This window comes from Odontesthes bonariensis, chromosome 6 (assembly GCF_027942865.1).
Source record: "Odontesthes bonariensis isolate fOdoBon6 chromosome 6, fOdoBon6.hap1, whole genome shotgun sequence".
NCBI classification, from domain to species: domain Eukaryota; kingdom Metazoa; phylum Chordata; class Actinopteri; order Atheriniformes; family Atherinopsidae; genus Odontesthes; species Odontesthes bonariensis.
The window spans coordinates 2,673,567-2,694,773 of NC_134511.1; the positions used below are offsets into that span (position 1 = coordinate 2,673,567).

Genomic DNA, 21,207 nt, shown 5'->3' on the forward strand with positions numbered 1-21,207 from the left:
ATCCTTTATAGTTGCTGCATCACTGTTTACATGCTTTAACTTGTACAATATTATCCAGCTTCTGTGTGTCCACAGGTGTCATGGAATAATTTAGGATATAAAAACAACTTAGTACGACAGATAGATGCAGTGTGAGGTCACACTTGACAAATGTTCAGCAACAGCTGTTGAGTTTTCTCGAGTAACTGATATGTTATCAGCCCAAGACCTCATCTTTGAATACAATTGTCTGCGTTGGCCGGGAATCGAACCCCGGTCAACTGCTTGGAAGGCAGCTATGCTAACCACTATACCACCAACGCTGTGGAGAACAACATCTGGCCCAACTGAAGCGAGACTGACAGGTAAGTGCTTAAGGGTTAGCTGTGGTCACATCATCCTTCACATACTTCGTAATTATCTGAAGCATCAGAGATCGATCAGAGAGCTTCAGATGACTCTGTGGCGCAATGGTATAGCGTCTGACTCCAGATCAGAAGGTTGTGTGTTCGAATCACATCAGGGTCATTGCTCATCCTTTATAGTTGCTGCATCACTGTTTACATGCTTTAACTTGTACAATATTATCCAGCTTCTGTGTGTCCACAGGTGTCATGGAATAATTTAGGATATAAAAACAACTTAGTACGACAGATAGATGCAGTGTGAGGTCACACTTGACAAATGTTCAGCAACAGCTGTTGAGTTTTCTCGAGTAACTGATATGTTATCAGCCCAAGACATCATCTTTGAATACAATTGTCTGCGTTGGCCGGGAATTGAACCCGGGTCAACTGCTTGGAAGGCAGCTATGCTAACCACTATACCACCAACGCTGTGGAGAACAACATCTGGCCCAACTGAAGCGAGACTGACAGGTAAGTGCTTAAGGGTTAGCTGTGGTCACATTATCCTTCACATACTTCGTAATTATCTGAAGCATCAGAGATCGATCAGAGAGCTTCAGATGACTCTGTGGCGCAATGGTAGCGCGTCTGACTCCAGATCAGAAGGTTGTGTGTTCGAATCACATCAGGGTCATTGCTCATCCTTTATAGTTGCTGCATCACTGTTTACATGCTTTAACTTGTACAATATTATCCAGCTTCTGTGTGTCCATAGGTGTCATGGAATGATTTAGGATATAAAAACAACTTAGTACGACAGATAGATGCAGTGTGAGGTCACAGATGACAAGTTCAGCAACAGCTGTTGAGTTTTCTCGAGTAATTGATATGTTATCAGCCCAAGACATCTTTGAATACAATTGTCTGCGTTGGTCGGGAATCGAACCCGGGTCAACTGCTTGGAAGGCAGCTATGCTAACCACTATACCACCAACGCTGTGGAGAACAACATCTGGCCCATCTGAAGCGAGACTGACAGGTAAGTGCTTAAGGGTTAGCTGTGGTCACATCATCCTTCACATACTTCGTAATTATCTGAAGCATCAGAGATCGATCAGAGAGCTTCAGATGACTCTGTGGCGCAATGGTAGCGCGTCTGACTCCAGATCAGAAGGTTGTGTGTTCGAATCACATCAGGGTCATTGCTCATCCTTTATAGTTGCTGCATCACTGTTTACATGCTTTAACTTGTACAATATTATCCAGCTTCTGTGTGTCCATAGGTGTCATGGAATGATTTAGGATATAAAAACAACTTAGTACGACAGATAGATGCAGTGTGAGGTCACAGATGACAAGTTCAGCAACAGCTGTTGAGTTTTCTCGAGTAATTGATATGTTATCAGCCCAAGACATCTTTGAATACAATTGTCTGCGTTGGTCGGGAATCGAACCCGGGTCAACTGCTTGGAAGGCAGCTATGCTAACCACTATACCACCAACGCTGTGGAGAACAACATCTGGCCCATCTGAAGCGAGACTGACAGGTAAGTGCTTAAGGGTTAGCTGTGGTCACATCAAACGTTTACATGGTTAAGCCTATTGAGGTTGGAAAATCGCGGGTTTTGGGACACTTCTAGTAAGCCAATAAGAGGATTTTTTCTGGTGTTCAATTAAATATTTATCAATTGACACTTTATATGGTTCATAGTTATTCAGCTAATACGTTGAAATCAGAGCTCATGAGAGAAGGTGGGGGGCTCTTAAAAGAGCCGTTGTGTTCTCGGTGATGTGTCCCAGCAGGTTTAACCACCGAAGCCGTACAGAGTGCGGCCCTGCCTCTTGAGCGCGTACACCACGTCCATGGCGGTGACTGTCTTCCTCTTGGCGTGCTCGGTGTAGGTGACTGCGTCACGGATGACGTTCTCCAGGAACACCTTGAGCACTCCGCGGGTCTCCTCATAGATGAGGCCGGAGATCCTCTTGACTCCGCCGCGGCGGGCCAGGCGGCGGATGGCGGGTTTGGTGATTCCCTGGATGTTATCACGGAGGACTTTACGGTGCCGCTTGGCGCCTCCTTTGCCGAGTCCTTTACCTCCCTTTCCTCTGCCGCTCATTGTGACTGATTATGTTGATCTCAAAGTTCAATATGAGTCTGAGCCACAGACACTCAATATTTAGATCTGAGCTGCGGACGTAACGGAGGACAGTTGGCGCCAGATTCGGTGGGCGGAGCCAAACTCAACGGCTCCTCCTGCATGACTCGTGAACATGTCCTCCATCCATCTTCAAATCTTGGCTAAAAACCTACTTATTTAGGATTGCTTTTAATACCCAGTAGTATGATGACACTTCTATCTTATTTTTATCTTATTTGATTTTGTTGTATTTTATTTCTTTCACTGTTTTTATTTGTTTTTACTTGTTCTTCTCTTTATTTATTACCTGCTGTAAAGCACTTTGGTACATTGAAAGGATTGTCTGTATAGGCTGTATAAATAAAATACATTTACATTTACATCCAGTTTTTACACCCGCTTTATCCTACCAAGGCCTCTTTATGTTTGTGTTTCATAAATCAGATCAATTTTTATTGATCAGTAAATGGTGCTGGTGTATAAAAAACTTTATAATCAAACAAACAACTTTGGAGTCTCAGCGTATAACAGATTTATCGTTATGGATCGGACCCCCGGACTCTCATCCATCATCAAAGCAGCACATAAAAATGAGCAGATGTACTCAGAGGTAAAAAAAAAATAAATGATTAAAGGAGCACAGAATATGAGCCAAAAGATGGGATTGTATTGTCTTTATTTCCATGACACTTTGATAACAAAAGCCCCTTTAAAAGTTACAGATACAATTAAATTTTATAAAGAATAACAGCAAATTATTTGGAATGAACAATGAAAAATGAATAAAAAGCAGGAAAAGGATCCCATCAATGTGACTGTTTATTGAAATGTTAAATGTTGCTGAATACAGTTAAAGTACTGCTGTGAGGGAGGCTCGTTGTTTATGAGTCCAAACAATAAAAAAAAGAGAAATGAGTAAAAAAAATGTAAAAAAAAAGAAAAGAAACAAGAACAATATCCAACGAGACAAATTTATATTTCTGCTTTCATTTTTATCTGCTTCAATTCGCTAAAACCTCATTATTCTGCTCTGTTTACTTTTTATTTTGATTAATTAACTTTTTAATTAATGACATGATATTGTTGTTGTATGATTTGAGAATAAAAGCTAGTCAGTGTAAACAGTAGGGAAGTTACAGACATCAAGTTATTTTCTTCTCCAATCACAGGCAGAAATACCACAAATACAACTAATGCAACTCCATTAGTCCAGTTACAGACGTGTAGACGGGTTCGGAAATTGAAATGCTGACCTATGAACTTGTCTCTAGAACATAAGACAGGCGTCTGCCGTCATGGGTTTGGTCAGTTGAAGGGAAATCTTTTCAGTCAGCTGACTTGATATTGGTGACCTGCTGTGTCCTCATTGAGATGGACGCTGGCTAATTTAGCTATGATGAGATATACTAGAACTAAGAGGTCCGACAACGCCACCCTGGGAATTACACCCAGGGAAATGTTCTACTATGTGAATATCCTTGAAGGCACCCAGGTTCGCTCACCCAAGCAGGAGACGAGAATCCATTTCCCAATACAAATATTTATTTATACACAAAAGTTAATATGAAAATATGAAAAATAAGAAATACAGTCCTTGGTGTCGACTTTCATCCCCGGAAGCTGTCAGACTTTTCAACACATTTACCCACTGATCATGTTGTTGCCTTTCCATGACAATCCACCACTCACAGAGAGATTTTTCTTTATCCGTATTTATTTATATTTTATTCATTTCTACTTCATAATGTGCAATATTATTCATACTTTACTTTTTAGTACTTGCTTTTTCTCTTTTTTTAATTTCCTGTTCATGTCTGTTGTTGCTGCTCTGGCAAGTGAATTTCCCCGTTGTGGGATGAATAAAGTCTAATCTAATCTAATTTAATCTAATCTAATCTAATCTAATCTAATCTAATCTAATTTAATCTAATTTAATCTAATCTAATCTAATCTAATCTAATCTAATCTAATCTAATCTAATCTAATCTAATCAATTCAATATATGTAACTAGTTTGATAAAATTCCATTTTTGCCATTTGTTTTCAAAGTTAATAAGTTTTTATTTGAAACGTTGTAGATTGATAACCCAATACTACATTTGCAGTGACATCATCATATATCCCCCTAAAGCTCTGACCCTAGAGGCTTCCCTGCTGACTCAGCTGCCGGTACAGCTGGATGGTCATGAACTGGATTTCAGGATCTCCCGGTTGGATGTCGATGGCTCTCAGGAAGAAGCCCAGCGCGTCGTCCAGCCTCGCCTGGCTGTAGCACTCCTTCCCTCTTCTGACCAGCGAGTCGTAGATCTCAGACTTGCACGTATCCATTGGTTCGCCAGAGGCCAGCTCAGGACCCGAGTTATCCTGAAGCTGATAAATCTGATTCTGAGGGATCCTCCTGCTGCTCCGCCTCAGTTGTCTCCCCACCTTCCTCTTCCACTGCAGTCCAATCACCTTCGTTGTCCTCCTCCTTGTCCTCCTTGTCTTCCCCCTCTTGTCCTCTTCTGAGTTACCCCAGACATCTTCTGGGTGCTCCTCCCCTTTCTTCCCCTTTTCTTCCCCTTCAGCCTGTTTTCCCTCAAAGTTCCTCTCTGAAAAGTCATCTTTGTCGTCACCGTCCTCCTCTGCATCCCTGGTGATGCACTGGAGGAGGGACTGGCATGAGACCAAAGAGGTGTTTCCTGCAACACTTATCCTGGACCAGTGAGGTGAAGAGGGCGCAAAGTTGGATGTAGAGGCTCCGAGCACCTGGGACAAGCTGTCAGGCTTATTATTCAACCCCTCCTCTTCTTCTTCTTCTTCTTTTTCTTCTTCTTCACCATGAATCGCTGCTGATCTCCTCTTCTTTGTGGATCCATTGGTGAACTCCTCCAGGTCTGATGCTCTGCTGATGTTGTGTCTGTGCAGACTCTCCGACAGAGACTTGTAGACGTCGAAGCTGCCGCTCAACTGCAGCTGAAACAGCAGCTTCTGCTCCTCTTCTTCAGTCTCAGCATCCTCCAGAACATCGTCCCTGTTATCGTTAAAGTTTCCGTCAAACAGTTCGAGCTCAGCGCTCACGCTGGAGCTTTCTGCTCTGATGCTCGAGTTGGACTGTCGCACGACAGAAACTCTTCTGTTCTGAAGGGGTGGCATGAGATCCAAGTCCATCTCAGAGTGGGCGGTTCCGTTTAGCAGATGGTTGTTGTCATCAGCTGTAACATACAGCAGGCTTCTGTCACAGCCTGAAGACACTTCAGCCTGAGACGTCTCTGATTTATCCACTAATTCTCCAAAAGACACGCCTGCTACATCAGCTGCTGTAGCATCTGCAGCCAGATCAATAACCCCATTACTCAGATTCTGCTGGGTGTCCTCTCCAGAACCAGACTGGTCCAAATCCACCACAACAGGTGACAGGTTGAGGTTGTTGTCAGACTGTGGATGTGAAGGACTCGGTCTTGGATTTGTCTCATGTGACCTCTCCCTGCTGTTAGTGTCAGGTGTTTTCTTCAGGTTGGTTGGTTCTGTGCTCTCTGCCAGCTGCATCTGCAGGAAACACCAGAACATGTTTTCAAACCCAAAAAGACAAAGCCAGTGTGGTGTTTTTGCCTGTTGTGTCTCACCTGATAAAAACAAAACAGGTTTAAATTTGTAACTATTTATTGGACTTAGAAAATAAACCTTCTAACATCTGTCTTTAGATTGCAAAGTGTTTACTCAGCAGTCAGTTACAACTCAAAAAGCTGCCATGAAGTAAAACAGAAAGACTTTACAGTCCTGATTCATTGTTGTTACTAGCCTGGGAATTCCCATGCTGCTTTGCGCGCGATTTCATTCACACTGCAAAGGCAGCCTGGAAACCACTGCCCTTATTTTTGCCTGAGTTAGGGAACCAATCACAGAACGGGGGGGGGGGGGGGGCAGCAAGACGATGACGACGTCTATGCGCGACACCGAAGCTTGTAGAGTGTTAATCCAACATGGCAGCGGACACAACGTTATCCTTCGATGCAGCCTTAGAAAGTGTTTTAAGTAGCTTAGAGCGCAAGTTTTCTTTTAAAAAAGAGCAACGTTTGGCGTTGAAAGATTTCATTGCCTTCTTCCTCGTCGAATTTCTGTCGCTCTACATACGTCATCTGGTATAAGTGATACAATTGGCTGTGAATCGCGCGCAAAACAGCATGGGAAGAACCCGACGCCATTTGATGGACATTCGTAGCGCCCAATAAACAACGTGCGCACATCTCGGTCCCGCTCAAGGCTGCTTGAAGCTTTCTTGTTACCTGTTGATTTCCATATTATTACCACACTATTACCATCTTTTTACCGAGCTGCGATGTAAAATTCAACCAACATGTCTACGAAATCCCCTCCATAGATTTAATTAGATGTCTCATCTTTGACCCACCTGCAGCTCATCTTCGTCCTTATCGTCCTCCACCAGATCCTGAAGGTCGTCCTCGAAGATGGACCGGAGGGGGAACCAGTGTGAGATCCCGGATCCTCTGGCACTCGTCCCTAACTGGTGATGGGCAGAGCCAGATCTAGGTGTGGAGGTCAGGGGCACGTGGAACAGGAAGGGAAGCTTCTTATTCAGTGGCGGCTCTTCTTCTTCTACCTCGTAAATCCCGGCGGATCTCCTCTTCTTCTTTGTGGATCCATTGGTGGACTCCTCCGGGTCTGATGCTCGGCTGATGTTGTGTCGGTGCAGACTCTGAGACGGCAGCTCCTCTTCTTCAGGATCCTGCAGAACATCGTCCCAGCTGTCCTCCAGCTGTAAGTGTCCATCACACAGCTCAGCGCTGGTTCTGAAGCTCCAGCTGGACCGAAGCGGGTCAGAACCTCTGTTCTCCAGGGGAGGGGGGAGGTTCCAGTCCACCTCTGAGTGGTTGGTTCCTTTTAGTCTGACCTCTCCAGAACCAGACTGGTCCAACAGGTTCTGCTGGCTACTGTTTTCTTCAGAACCAGACTGGTCCAACAGGTTCTGCTGGCTCCTGTTTTCTTCAGAACCAGAGTGGTCCAACAGGTTCTGCTGGCTCCCATTTTCTTCAGAACCAGACTGGTCCAACAGATTTTGCTGGATCTTATTTTCTTCAGAACCAGACCGGTCCAACAGGTTCTGCTGGCTCCCATGTTCTTCAGAACCAGACTGGTGCAACCGTTTCTGCTGGATCTTATTTTCTTCAGAACCAGACTGGTCCAACAGATTCTGCTGGCTCCCGTGTTCTTCAGAACCAGACTGGTGCAACAGGTTCTGCTGGCTCCCATTTTCTTCAGAACCAGACTGGTCCAACAGATTCTGCTGGCTCCCATTTTCTTCAGAACCAGACTGGTCCAACAGATTCTGCTGGCTCCCATTTTCTTCAGAGCCAGACTGGTTCAAAAGGTTCTGCTGGCTCCCGTTTTCTTCAGAACCAGACTGGTCCAACAGATTCTGCTGGCTCCCATTTTCTTCAGAACCAGACTGGTCCAACAGGTTCTGTTGGCTCCCATGTTCCCCAGAACCAGACTGGTCCAACAGGTTCTGCTGGCTTCCATTTTCTTCAGAACCAGACTGGTCCAACAGGTTCTGTTGGCTCCCATGTTCTCCAGAACCAGACTGGTCCAACAGGTTCTGCTGGCTTCCATTTTCTTCAGAACCAAACTGGTGCAACAGATTCTGCTGGCTCCCATTTTCTTCAGAGCCAGACTGGTCCAACAGGTTCTGTTGGATCCCATGTTCTCCAGAACCAGACTGGTGCAACAGGTTCTGCTGGCTCCCATGTTCTTCAGAACCAAACTGGTGCAACAGATTCTGCTGGCTCCCATTTTCTTCAGAACCAGACTGGTCCAACAGGTTCTGTTGGATCCCATGTTCTCCAGAACCAGACTGGTGCAACAGGTTCTGCTGGCTCCCATGTTCTTCAGAACCAGACTGGTCCAACAAATTCTGCTGGCTCCCATTTTCTTCAGAACCAGACTGGTGCAACAGGTTCTGCTGGCTCCCATTTTCTTCAGAACCAGACTGGTTCAAAAGGTTCTGCTGGCTCCCGTTTTCTTCAGAACCAGACTGGTCCAACAGATTCTGCTGGCTCCCATTTTCTTCAGAACCAGACTGGTCCAACAGGTTCTGTTGGCTCCCATGTTCTCCAGAACCAGACTGGTCCAACAGGTTCTGCTGGCTCCCATGTTCTTCAGAACCAGACTGGTCCAACAAATTCTGCTGGCTCCCATTTTCTTCAGAACCAGACTGGTGCAACAGGTTCTGCTGGCTCCCATTTTCTTCAGAACCAGACTGGTTCAAAAGGTTCTGCTGGCTCCCGTTTTCTTCAGAACCAGACTGGTCCAACAGATTCTGCTCGCTCCCATTTTCTTCAGAACCAGATTGGTCCAAAAGGGTCCGTGGGCTCCCATGTTCTCCAGAACCAGACTGGTGCAACAGGTTCTGCTGGCTTCCATGTTCTTCAGAACCAGACTGGTCCAACATATTCTGCTGGCTCCCATTTTCTTCAGAACCAGACTGGTGCAACAGGTTCTGCTGGCTCCCATTTTCTTCAGAACTAGACTGGTCCAACAGGTTCTGCTGGCTCCCATGTTCTTCAGAACCAGACTGGTCCAACAAATTCTGCTGGCTCCCATTTTCTTCAGAACCAGAGTGGTGCAACAGGTTCTGCTGGCTCCCATTTTCTTCAGAACCAGACTGGTTCAAAAGGTTCTGCTGGCTCCTGTGTTCTTCAGAACCAGACTGGTGCAACAGGTTCTGCTGGCTCCCGTTTTCTTCAGAACCAGACTGGTGCAATAGGTTCTTCTGGCTCCCATGTTCTTCAGAACCAGACTGGTTCAACAGGTGCTGCTGGCTCCTTTTTTCTTCAGAACCAGACTGGTCCAACAGATTATGCTGGCTCCCGTGTTCTTCAGAACCAGACTGGTATAACAGGTTCTGCTGGCTCCCATTTTCTTCAGAACCAGACTGGTTCAACAGGTTGTGCTGGCTCCCGTTTTCTTCAGAACCAGACTGGTCCAACAGATTCTGCTGGCTCCCATTTTTTTCTGAACCAGACTGGTCCAACAGATGTTGCTGGCTACCATTTTCGTCAGAACCAGAATCATCCCTTGGATTCTGTTGGCTTCCATTTTCTTCAGACTGGTCCAACAGGTTCTTCTGGATCTTATGGTCTTCAGAACTAGACTGGTCCAACAGGTTATGCTGGCTCTTATTTTCTTCAGAACCAGAATCATCCTTTAGATTCTGCTGGCTTCCATTTTCTTCTGAATCAAACTGATGCAACAGGTTCTGCTGGATCTTATTTTCTTCAGAACCAGACTGGTCCAACAGATTCTGCTGGCTCCCATGTTCTCCAGAACCAGACTGGTCCAACAGATTCTGCTGGCTCCCATGTTCTTCAGAACCAGACTGGTCCAACTGGTTCTGCTGGCTACCATTTTCTTCCGAATCAGAAACATCCTTTAGATTCTGTTGGCTTACATTTTCTTCTGAATCAAACTGATGCAACAGGTTCTGCTGGCTTCCATTTTCTTCAGAACCAGACTGGTCCAACAGATTCTGCTGGATCTTATTTTCTTTAGAACCAGACTGGTCCAACAGATTCTGCTGGCTCCCGTGTTCTTCAGAACCAGACTGGTCCAACAGGTTCTGCTGGCTCCCATTTTCTTCAGAACCAGACTGGTCAATCAGATGTTGTTGGCTCCCATTTTGTTCAGAACCAGACTCATGCAACAAGTTCTGCTGGATCTTATTTTCTTCAGAGCCAGACTGGTGCAACAGGTTCTGCTGGCTCCCATTTTCTCCAGAACCAGACTGGTGCAACATGTTCTGCTGGCTTCCATTTTCTTCAGAACCAGACTGGTCCAACAGATTCTGCTGGCTCCCGTGTTCTTCAGAACCAGACTGGTCCAACAGGTTCTGCTGGCTCCCATTTTGTTCAGAACCAGACTCCTGCAACAAGTTCTGCTGGATCTTATTTTCTTCAGAACCAGACTGGTCCAAAAGGTTCTGCTCACTCCCAATTTTTTCAGAACCAGACTGGTCCAACAGATTCTGCTGGCTCCCATTTTTTTCCGAACCAGACTGGTCCAACAGATGTTGCTGGCTACCATTTTCGTCAGAACCAGAATCATCCTTTAGATTCTGTTGGCTTCCATTTTCTTCACACTGGTCCAACAGGTTCTGCTGGATCTTATTTTCTTCAGAACCAGAATCATCCTTTAGATTCTGCTGGGTCCCATTTTCTTCAGAACCAGACTGGTGCAACAAGTTCTGCTGGATCTTATTTTCTTGAGAACCAGACTGGCCCAAAACGCTCTGCTGGATCTTATTTTCTTCAGAACCAGACTGGTCCAACAGATGTTGCTGGCTACCATTTTCGTCAGAACCAGAATCATCCTTTAGATTCTGCTGGCTTCCATTTTCTTCAGACTGGTCCAACAGGTTCTTCTGGATCTTATGGTCTTCAGAACTAGACTGGTCCAACAGGTTTTGCTGGCTCTTATTTTCTTCAGAACCAGACTGGTCCAACAGATTCTGCTGGCTCCCATGTTCTTCAGAACCAGACTGGTCCAACTGGTTCTGCTGGCTACCATTTTCTTCCGAATCAGAAACATCCTTTAGATTCTGTTGGCTTACATTTTCTTCTGAATCAAACTGGTGCAACAAGTTCTGCTGGATCTTATTTTCTTCAGAACCAGACTGGTCAATCAGATGTTGTTGGCTCTGATTTTCTTCAGAACTAGACTGGTTCAACAGGTTCTGCTGGATCTTATTTTCTTCAGAACCAGATTGGTCCAACAGGTTCTGCTGGATCATATTTTCTTTAGAACTAGACTGGTCAAACAGATGTTGCTGGCTACCATTTTCGTCAGAACCAGAATCATCCCTTGGATTCTGTTGGCTTCCATTTTCTTCAGACTGGTCCAACAGGTTCTTCTGGATCTTATGGTGTTCAGAACTAGACTGGTCCAACAGGTTCTGCTGGCTCTTATTTTCTTCAGAACCAGAATCATCCTTTAGATTCTGCTGGCTTCCATTTTCTTCAGACTGGTCCAACAGGTTCTTCTGGATCTTATGGTCTTCAGAACTAGACTGGTCCAACAGGTTTTGCTGGCTCTTATTTTCTTCAGAACCAGACTGGTCCAACAGGTTCTGCTGGCTCCCATGTTCTTCAGAACCAGACTGGTCCAACTGGTTCTGCTGGCTACCATTTTCTTCCGAATCAGAAACATCCTTTAGATTCCGCTGGCTTCCATTTTCTTCTGAATCAAACTGATGCAACAGGTTCTGCTGGATCTTATTTTCTTCAGAACCAGACTGGTCCAACAGATTCTGCTGGCTCCCATGTTCTTCAGAACCAGACTGGTCCAACTGGTTCTGCTGGCTACCATTTTCTTCCGAATCAGAAACATCCTTTAGATTCTGTTGGCTTACATTTTCTTCTGAATCAAACTGGTGCAACAAGTTCTGCTGGATCTTATTTTCTTCAGAACCAGACTGGTCAATCAGATGTTGTTGGCTCTGATTTTCTTCAGAACTAGACTGGTTCAACAGGTTCTGCTGGATCTTATTTTCTTCAGAACCAGATTGGTCCAACAGGTTCTGCTGGATCATATTTTCTTTAGAACTAGACTGGTCAAACAGATGTTGCTGGCTACCATTTTCGTCAGAACCAGAATCATCCCTTGGATTCTGTTGGCTTCCATTTTCTTCAGACTGGTCCAACAGGTTCTTCTGGATCTTATGGTGTTCAGAACTAGACTGGTCCAACAGGTTCTGCTGGCTCTTATTTTCTTCAGAACCAGAATCATCCTTTAGATTCTGCTGGCTTCCATTTTCTTCTGAATCAAACTGATGCAACAGATTCTGCTGGCTGCCATTTTCTTCAGAACCAGACTGGTCCAACAGGTTCTGTTGGCTCCGATGTTCTCCAGAACCAGACTGGTGCAACAGGTTCTGCTGACTTCCATTTTCTTCAGAACCAGACTGGTCCAACAGATTCTGCTGGATCTTATTTTCTTCAGAACCAGACTGGTCCAACAGGTTCTGCTGGCTCCCATTCTCTTCAGAACCAGACTGGTCAATCAGATTTTGTTGGCTCCCATTTTGTTCAGAACCAGACTCCTGCAACAAGTTCTGCTGGATCTTATTTTCTTCAGAACCAGACTGGTCCAAAAGGTTCTGCTCACTCCCAATTTTTTCAGAACCAGACTGGTCCAACAGATTCTGCTGGCTCCCATTTTTTTCCGAACCAGACTGGTCCAACAGATGTTGCTGGCTACCATTTTCGTCAGAACCAGAATCATCCTTTAGATTCTGTTGGCTTCCATTTTCTTCACACTGGTCCAACAGGTTCTGCTGGATCTTATTTTCTTCAGAACCAGAATCATCCTTTAGATTCTGCTGGCTCCCATTTTCTTCAGAACCAGACTGGTCCAACAGGTTCTGCTGGATCTTATTTTCTTCAGAACCAGAATCATCCTTTAGATTCTGCTGGCTCCCATTTTCTTCAGAACCAGACTGGTGCAACAAGTTCTGCTGGATCTTATTTTCTTGAGAACCAGACTGGCCCAACAGATTCTGCTGGCTCCCATGTTCTCCAGAACCAGACTGGTACAACTGGTTCTGTTGGCTCCCATTTTCTTCCGAATCAGAAACATCCCTTAGATTCTGTTGGCTTCCATTTTCTTCGCAATCAAACTGGTGCAACAGGTTCTGCTGGATCTTATTTTCTTCAGAACCAGACTGGTCCAAAACGCTCTGCTGGATCTTATTTTCTTCAGAACCAGACTGGTCAATCAGATGTTGTTGGCTCTGATTTTCTTCAGAACCAGACTGGTTCAACAGGTTCTGCTGGATCGTATTTTCTTTAGAACTAGACTGGTCCAACAGATGTTGCTGGCTACCATTTTCGTCAGAATCAGAATCATCCTTTAGATTCTGCTGGCTTCCATTTTCTTCAGACTGGTCCAACAGGTTCTTCTGGATCTTATGGTCTTCAGAACTAGACTGGTCCAACAGGTTATGCTGGCTCTTATTTTCTTCAGAACCAGAATCATCCTTTAGATTCTGCTGGCTTCCATTTTCTTCTGAATCAAACTGATGCAACAGGTTCTGCTGGATCTTATTTTCTTCAGAACCAGACTGGTCCAACAGATTCTTCTGGCTCCCATGTTCTTCAGAACCAGACTGGTCCAACTGGTTCTGCTGGCTACCATTTTCTTCCGAACCAGAATCATCCTTTAGATTCTGTTGGCTTCCATTTTCTTCACACTGGTCCAACAGGTTCTGCTGGATCTTATTTTCTTCAGAACCAGAATCATCCTTTAGATTCTGCTGGCTCCCATTTTCTTCAGAACCAGACTGGTCCAACAGGTTCTGCTGGATCTTATTTTCTTCAGAACCAGAATCATCCTTTAGATTCTGCTGGCTCCCATTTTCTTCAGAACCAGACTGGTGCAACAAGTTCTGCTGGATCTTATTTTCTTGAGAACCAGACTGGCCCAACAGATTCTGCTGGCTCCCATGTTCTCCAGAACCAGACAGGTACAACTGGTTCTGTTGGCTCCCATTTTCTTCCGAATCAGAAACATCCTTTAGATTCTGTTGGCTTCCATTTTCTTCGCAATCAAACTGGTGCAACAGGTTCTGCTGGATCTTATTTTCTTCAGAACCAGACTGGTCCAACAGATTCTTCTGGCTCCCATGTTCTTCAGAACCAGACTGGTCCAACTGGTTCTGCTGGCTCCCATGTTCTTCAGAACCAGACTGGTCCAACTGGTTCTGCTGGCTACCATTTTCTTCCGAATCAGAATCATCCTTTAGATTCTGTTGGCTTACATTTTCTTCTGAATCAAACTGGTGCAACAAGTTCTGCTGGATCTTATTTTCTTCAGAACCAGACTGGTCAATCAGATGTTGTTGGCTCTGATTTTCTTCAGAACCAGACTGATCCAACAGGTTCGGCTGGCTCCTATTTTCTTCAGAACCAGAATCATTCTTCAGATTCTTTTGGCTTTTATTTTCCTCTGGATCAAACTGGTCCAATAGGTTCTTCTGGATCTTGTTGTCTTCAGAACCAGACTGGTCCAACAGGTTCTGCTGGCTCTCATTTTCTTCAGAACTAGATTGGTCAATGAGATGTTGTTTGCTCTGATTTTCTTCAGAACCAGACTGGTCCAACAGGTTCTGGTGGCTCCCATTTTCTTCAGAATCAGAAACATCCCTCAAATTCTGCTGGCTCCCATTTTCTTCAGAACCAGACTGGTCAATGAGATGTTGTTGGCTCTGATTTTCTTCAGAACCAGATTGGTCCAACAGGTTCTGCTGGATCTTATTTTCTTCAGAACCAGACTTGTCCAACAGGTTCCGGTGGCTCCTATTGTCTTCAGAACCAGACTGATCCACATCCACCACAAGAGATGCCATGTTGAAGTTGTTGTCTGCATGTGGATTTGCGAGGCTTTTTTTCGTATTACTTGGTTTCTTCTCATGTAGCGTCTCTCTTCTGTTGGTGTCAGTTGGTCGTCTCAGGCCGGCTGGTTCTGTGCTCGGCCTTATGCCCTCTGTCAGCTGCATCTGCAGACCGCACAAAAGCAGATTATCAAGCTGAAATAAATGAGCAGGCATATTTCATTGTCTGTAGTTTTTCACCTCATCAAAGTAATTAAATATCTTTTATTTGATGGCAAAAAATTCTTAACCTGTCAACATGTGGATTTTAAGTGAAATACATCAAATTAACCCACATGAAATGACTCTGAAGTGCCGATATTCACCAGTTTAGACCGAGATTGAGAGGAACACGGGTGGAAACGGCCATACCGAGATCCCACCAATCCGGCATACCGCTATTCCGACATGCAAACGTCCCACCATTCCGACAAGGCTTAGCATATAAGGAAATGTGCGTTACCCAACAAGTGAGTCCCTTCTTTCTGTTCATACATACATTTCTCATGTTTTACATGATTTAACACGTATTAACTAATAATAAAAAAACAAAAAACGTTTTGGGATGCCTAATATAGGAAATTGGTTATATTTGCAGCTGTCATTGATGTCTGATCATAACTGAACTGCTTTAGAAGAGGACAGGGGAGGAGATTGCTCGTCAGTGGTAGTGATAGTAATGTTGTCATCAGACTCTAGTTCACGGTTCAGTTGTCCTGATCTGTAGTTCCCAGAGAATAGTAGTTTGGATCATTTGGGTATGAGTTGTTAGCAAGGAGCTATAACCAATGAGAGCACAAAAAGTGGAGTTAAGTGACAACAGGTCACGGCTAAAGCCTGATTTATGGTCGTCTACGGAGACCCTCCCAGAGACGCTCTCCGTCGCTTGCGTGCGTCGGCCAACATTCCTATCTATCTAACCGTCGCGGCGACGGAGACTCACGGAGACCGCAAGGGCTGCGATTGGTCGGCTAACAACATCATTTCCAGAATCACTTTTCCGGTTAGTTATCTCCCTCCTCTCACAACAACAAGACCGCCATTTTTTAAATGGTTTACTGTCTGCCGGTTAATATTTGGTCCAAATTATTTGAATTTCCACATCAATAAGCTCCAACTCCAACAACAGTCTTTCTCTCTCGGTCGCCATCGTTCACTGTGAGGAGTGGAACGGAGCCGGAAGGTGAACAATCAATCAAAGACTTTCACTATAGACGTTGCCAGATTGGGTCGTCTAACGTAGCGACGCCTACTGATCGGGAGGTGAACTGCCTTGCGTACCCGACATCCCGACGGAGAACTTCGAAAGGACTTGATGGAGAACACTGTGAAAAAGTGCAATCTACACAGGCAACTGAGCAGAGTTTGGTAAATATTGATGAAAACACCAATGCTTCCTTAATTCTTCCCAGCATGCAATATAATATCAGACTCAGAAAAGAGAAGATTTGGGGAGAAAATAACTTTCTCCTTGACTTCAATGTCAGTCAAACAGATTGTTTCATCGTGTATATTGTAGCATTACTGTGGAGAGAAAAACTTGTCTGCTAGGCACTTCTAACTGCTTGATAGAGATCATAGAAGTTGGGGTTAAGTATGGCAAAAAATCACGTGGTTTGAAAGCCCCTGGCACAGATTAACTTTGTGGCATGAACACAGTATGACTTTAAGAGTTTAAAGAGAAATTTGTTGTGTCCGGTGAATCATTTTTAAGATAAAATATATTTGGGATATTTAAGTAGATCCTTTGAATTTATTTTACACATTCCCAAAATATATAAAATCACTTCTGTAATAAATAAAAATCACTTGACCCACCTGCAGTTCGGACTCAGCCCTCACCAGCTCCTGAGCCTTCTGGACCCGGCCTTCGATGTACTGCTGCTCCTCCTGGTTCTCGGGGGCCTCATCACAGTTGATGTCGAGGGTGAACATGAGGTCATGATCCGAAATCCCAAACATGTCCAGAGCATGAAGGTGGGCGATGTGCTGGTCCAGTTCCGGGTCAGTCCGCCGGTGTCTGGAGTGCAGAGCTTGCAGCTGCAGCTGTGTGGAAGAGGACCTGGTGTCCTCCAGAGTAAAGAGCTCCTTCAGCTCCTGTCTGCTGAAGTACCGGAACGGGTTTTTCTCGTCCCCGGTGTTCTGTCGGATGAGGGAGTCTTTGAAAACCTGCCGCCTGTAGATCTTTTCCTCCACCGTGCCGCAGGTGATCAGCCGGTAGATGACAACGTTTTTGGTCTGCCCGATGCGGTACGCCCTGTCCACGGCCTGGGCGTCCATAGCCGGATTCCAGCTGGGATCGTAGATGACGACTCTGTCTGCTGCTGTCAAGGTGATGCCGACTCCACCAACCTGAGTGGTGAGGAGGAAGACCGAGTAACGTTTGTCCTTCTGAAAGAGGGAGATGAGCCTCTCCCGCTCTGTAATCTGGGTTATCGTGCCATCCAGTCTCAATACTTTAAAGCCTCTGTTGCCAAGGATACGTTGAATGATGTCGAGCACCCTCCTGTAATGAGCAAAAACGAGCGTGCGGTGACCTTCTTCTCTGAGCTTCTCCAGGAGCGCGAACAGAAAGACGAATTTCCCGGACTCTGATATCAAGACATTGTCGGGTACATTAGCGATGCTCTGAGCTTCAGTCTTGCTGCTGTCACCCATTGAGCCTTCTGCTGCATTTTCCTTTGAGCCAAGCTTTACTGCAGCACCGACAGAAAGCAGTCGCGGGTGATCACACAGCTTTTTCAGGATGTTTAATTCAGGAAGAGGTGACTTGGTCGTCATTAGCGACTCCTTGATGTGGTCCAAGCCAATGAACCGCTTGTAAATGTCCTCCTGAATGGCGCTCAAGTAAGTCCATACAATCAGGTCATTCTTTCTGGTCAGTTTGGGCATAACTGCTCCACCGACGGCCCGATCGCTCTGAACTTGACTGTCCTTATTGTCCGAGTGCTCCTCTTTGCCGTTCATCTTGTTTTTCTGCACTTCGGATTTTGTCCTTCGGAGGAAGTAGGGCTTTATTAACGCCATGAGGTTTTCGGACATCCGGGACCCGAGAGCCTTTTCACCTGGGTTGGCATCCTTCTCCCTGGCACGGGTGATGGGGTCCTCAAACTCCGTTTTGAAGGTCTTCGCTGTCCCCAATAGAGCACCTTTGCAAGCAAAGTTAAAGAGAGTCCACATTTCCCTCAGGTTGTTTTGGACCGGAGTTCCTGTCAGAAGAATTCTTTTCTTTGAAGGGATTGCGTAAGCACTTTTGGCTGCTTTGGTGGACGAGTTTTTTATTTTGTGTGCCTCATCCAAGATCACATAATCCCAACGGAATTCCCTTCCGTGGTACGAGGACAGCTGCTGCCAGTTGTGTATCAGCATGTTGTACGTGGTTATGATGACGCCCCCTCTCCTCTGAACTTTCTCCAAACTCCTGGTCCTCTCTACTTTACTGGCGCCGTGAAACTCTTTGACCCTCATGTCAGGAGTCCATTTGGCAAACTCCTTGTTCCAGTTTGTGATGAGGGATGTCGGCATGACGAGCAGCGTATGTTTTATCAGCTCATTGTCGTACATGCCCGAGAGGAACGAAATAATTTGGATGGTTTTACCGAGCCCCATTTCGTCGGCTAGAATCCCGCCTTCATGACTATCTCTGTAGAGACCATACAGAAAGGAAACTCCATCCTGCTGATAGTCGTACAGTTTGTCATAAAGTTTTTTTGACACCGTTAAACCACTGTTATTCACATTGACAACATCTGTCTTCTCTATCCTTTTCGGTAGATTGCGAGTCTGGTGAATGTTGTTGTGAGCCAGCTTGAGTAGCTCCGGTGGTTTCTGAATGTTCCCTTCTTTGGCATCTTTTATATCCGAAATCAGTCTGAAAGAAGACGAAACAAAATGAAAGAATGTGGGTTTGAGGTAAACCTGTTTTATATTCACATGAACCCTAATTCAGTTGTTATTTAGTTGCACAGTACATACATAGCCCCTAGCTATCTCACACCAGTGACCACTTCAGGGGCAATGTGGGGGTTCAGGGTCTTGCCCAAGGACACGCAGCACTTGGAGGAGCTGGGGATTGAACCACCAGTCTTGGGAGACAATGGCTGTGTTCGAAACAGCATACTTCCATACTGCATACTACATACTCATCAATCAGACAGTATGCAGAGCGTTTACCCACAATGCATTTCGCTCCTGCCTGAGCCGAAATCAGCCGGCCTGAAGCTGATTTTCCTTAAGCTCTAAACTCTGTAAACTTTAGCAACATTTGAAACATTTTCAGGCGAGAAAGTAGTCGTTTAGATCCCCAACGTGTTGAAAACCTGACAAAATACCGGCTATTTACAATTTTGTTCCCACGAATTCGGCGCTACTAAAGCTAGCCGCAGTGAGCAACACACTTCAGGTTATTTCCACAAAATAAAATACCCGTTGCCTTTTATCATAGGGAAAGCCATTACGATAAAATTGGTGCTTTTGTTTTGAAAACAGGAAGTGAACCTACCCTCGTTGTAGCTAGCTTGAAACTGCCGTTTTGACAGGAAATGACGATCGGCGACGTCACGTTACGTTGCATTTTGGGTAGTTTGAGTATGATTAGTAACCTCATGATGCATATCCAACATTTCGGAGAATCTAGTATGTATCCGGGAACTTCTCGCTTACTCAAACTAACTCAAAATGTTAGTAGGAGTAGTAGGAGAAGTATGCGATTTGAACACAGTCTCTGTTATCTGAGCCATTGCTGTAGATATGATTTAACTCTTTATGGTCTCATTGGATAGGGATTTTATTCATCCATTCACCTCTTCTTCCTCCAAAGGCTCTGGTGTTTTGTGCTCAGGTGCTTTTTGGTTGATGAAAGTAAAACTAAATGAGAACAGAAATCAGGCTTCTCTCTCTCTACACCAGTTGTTCAATGACTGTATAATTCAATTTCTCTGATATGCTCTTGTTGCTTCAGTGATATGTAGTCATGTTTTGTGGCTCCGCTTTTTTTAGGTTTAATTTGATGTTGGCTTATTTTGAAGAAAAGATGCATGATTTTACAATCCTTTTAGTTGGTCTCCATGGCATCCCTTCTTTGTAAATGTAGTCTAACCCATCAGTTTTATTAGAGTTGGTTTCAGATTGTTATAATTTAGCGTTAAAGTAGCGTTATAACCGCCAATAAGTTCTACAATAACATGTTTTTATATTTCCCACTAATCATTCACATTCTTAATTACAACAGGAATGGAAGGAAAAAGGGTAGAATACATTTTTTATTGCTGGATTTTCTGTGTATTTGAGATAATTGGGAATTAAATTTTTACCTACGAGCTACCGCTTTAATTATGATATTAGGTCAGAAATGAAGCATTAAAGCATGGAATTAACTGTGATACAATCAACAGGATATCATCAGACTCATACAAAAGAATGAAATAAATTTGTCTTGTTTATCATTTTAGTTACTTTACTTGTTTAGTTGTTTTTGTGTTAATTCCTTCTGTGGATGTCTGTTTTTTATACTTGTCAGGTTTTATAGCTTTTTTAAAGTCTGTTGAGCTTTTGCATTTAAATTAACTTCACTTCCTGTTTTATTTTGTAGAGTATTCCCCATTGTGCATTCTGTTTAGGTTACTTCTGCTTCCCACCTGTATCTTATTTCTAATTGTCACGCCCATGGACTCTTGTTTTTAGTTTTATGTTTTAGGTCACGTTTTTGTGTTTCGGTTCATGTCTTAGTTTTCCCTGCACTCTGTTAATTAGTTCACTCACTGCACCTGTTTATTCCCCACCAGTTGCACCTTGTCCCCAATCACTCTCACTCCCTATTTAAGTTCTCAGTCCTTAGTGTTCCTTGGTGAGATTCTTGCCATTCATGCCTGACCCTACCCCAAGTTACCTAAACCTGCCTGCCTTGCTTCCATGTTCCATGTTCCACGTCGTTTTGCAAAAGGCCTGACCAAGATCCTGACCAAGAGGCCCCAGGGCCTGACCACGAGCCTGACCATGAGGCCACAGGGCCTGACCACGAGCCAGACCACGAGGCTACAGGGCCTGACCACGAGCATGACCACAAGCCTGACCACAAGGCCCCAGGGCCTGACCAAGATCCTGACCAAGAGGCCACAGGGCCTGACTACGAGGCCACAGGGCCTGAACACGAGCCTGACCACGAGGCCCCAGGGCCTGACCACGAGCCTTACCACGAGACCACAGGGCCTGACAAAGATCCTGATCAAGATCCTGACCAAGAGGCCCCAGGGCCTGACCACGAGGCCAAAGGGCCTGACCACGAGGCCCCAGGGCCTGACCACGAGCCTGACCATGAGGCCCC

At 44.9% G+C, this 21,207-nt stretch overlaps 1 protein-coding gene and 7 non-coding genes across 8 annotated transcripts; 3 read left to right on the forward strand and 5 right to left on the reverse strand.

Annotated features, from left to right (window-relative positions):
* Nucleotides 1-230: 230 nt before the first annotated feature.
* trnag-ucc (transfer RNA glycine (anticodon UCC)) lies at nucleotides 231-302 on the reverse strand. The gene has a single exon. It is a non-coding gene; the product is annotated as a tRNA-Gly (tRNA).
* Nucleotides 303-435: 133 nt separating this feature from the next.
* Nucleotides 436-507, forward strand: trnaw-cca (transfer RNA tryptophan (anticodon CCA)). The gene has a single exon. It is a non-coding gene; the product is annotated as a tRNA-Trp (tRNA).
* A 236-nt stretch (nucleotides 508-743) lies between these two features.
* Nucleotides 744-815, reverse strand: trnag-ucc (transfer RNA glycine (anticodon UCC)). The gene has a single exon. It is a non-coding gene; the product is annotated as a tRNA-Gly (tRNA).
* Nucleotides 816-948: 133 nt separating this feature from the next.
* On the forward strand, nucleotides 949-1,020 carry trnaw-cca (transfer RNA tryptophan (anticodon CCA)). Its single transcript has one exon. It is a non-coding gene; the product is annotated as a tRNA-Trp (tRNA).
* Nucleotides 1,021-1,251: 231 nt separating this feature from the next.
* trnag-ucc (transfer RNA glycine (anticodon UCC)) lies at nucleotides 1,252-1,323 on the reverse strand. Its single transcript has one exon. It is a non-coding gene; the product is annotated as a tRNA-Gly (tRNA).
* Nucleotides 1,324-1,456: 133 nt separating this feature from the next.
* On the forward strand, nucleotides 1,457-1,528 carry trnaw-cca (transfer RNA tryptophan (anticodon CCA)). The gene has a single exon. It is a non-coding gene; the product is annotated as a tRNA-Trp (tRNA).
* Nucleotides 1,529-1,759: 231 nt separating this feature from the next.
* trnag-ucc (transfer RNA glycine (anticodon UCC)) lies at nucleotides 1,760-1,831 on the reverse strand. Its single transcript has one exon. It is a non-coding gene; the product is annotated as a tRNA-Gly (tRNA).
* A 285-nt stretch (nucleotides 1,832-2,116) lies between these two features.
* On the reverse strand, nucleotides 2,117-2,469 carry LOC142382777 (histone H4). The gene has a single exon (XM_075468898.1). It carries the CDS (start codon nucleotides 2,441-2,443, stop codon nucleotides 2,132-2,134), a length of 312 nt encoding a protein of 103 aa, XP_075325013.1. The 5' UTR covers nucleotides 2,444-2,469; the 3' UTR covers nucleotides 2,117-2,131.
* Between the last annotated feature and the right edge of the window lie 18,738 nt (nucleotides 2,470-21,207).

Coding starts and splice junctions, on each gene's coding strand:
- LOC142382777 (XM_075468898.1), bottom strand. CDS start 2,443: ATGAGCGGCAGAGGAAAGGGAGGTAAAGGACTCGGCAAAGGAGGCGCC.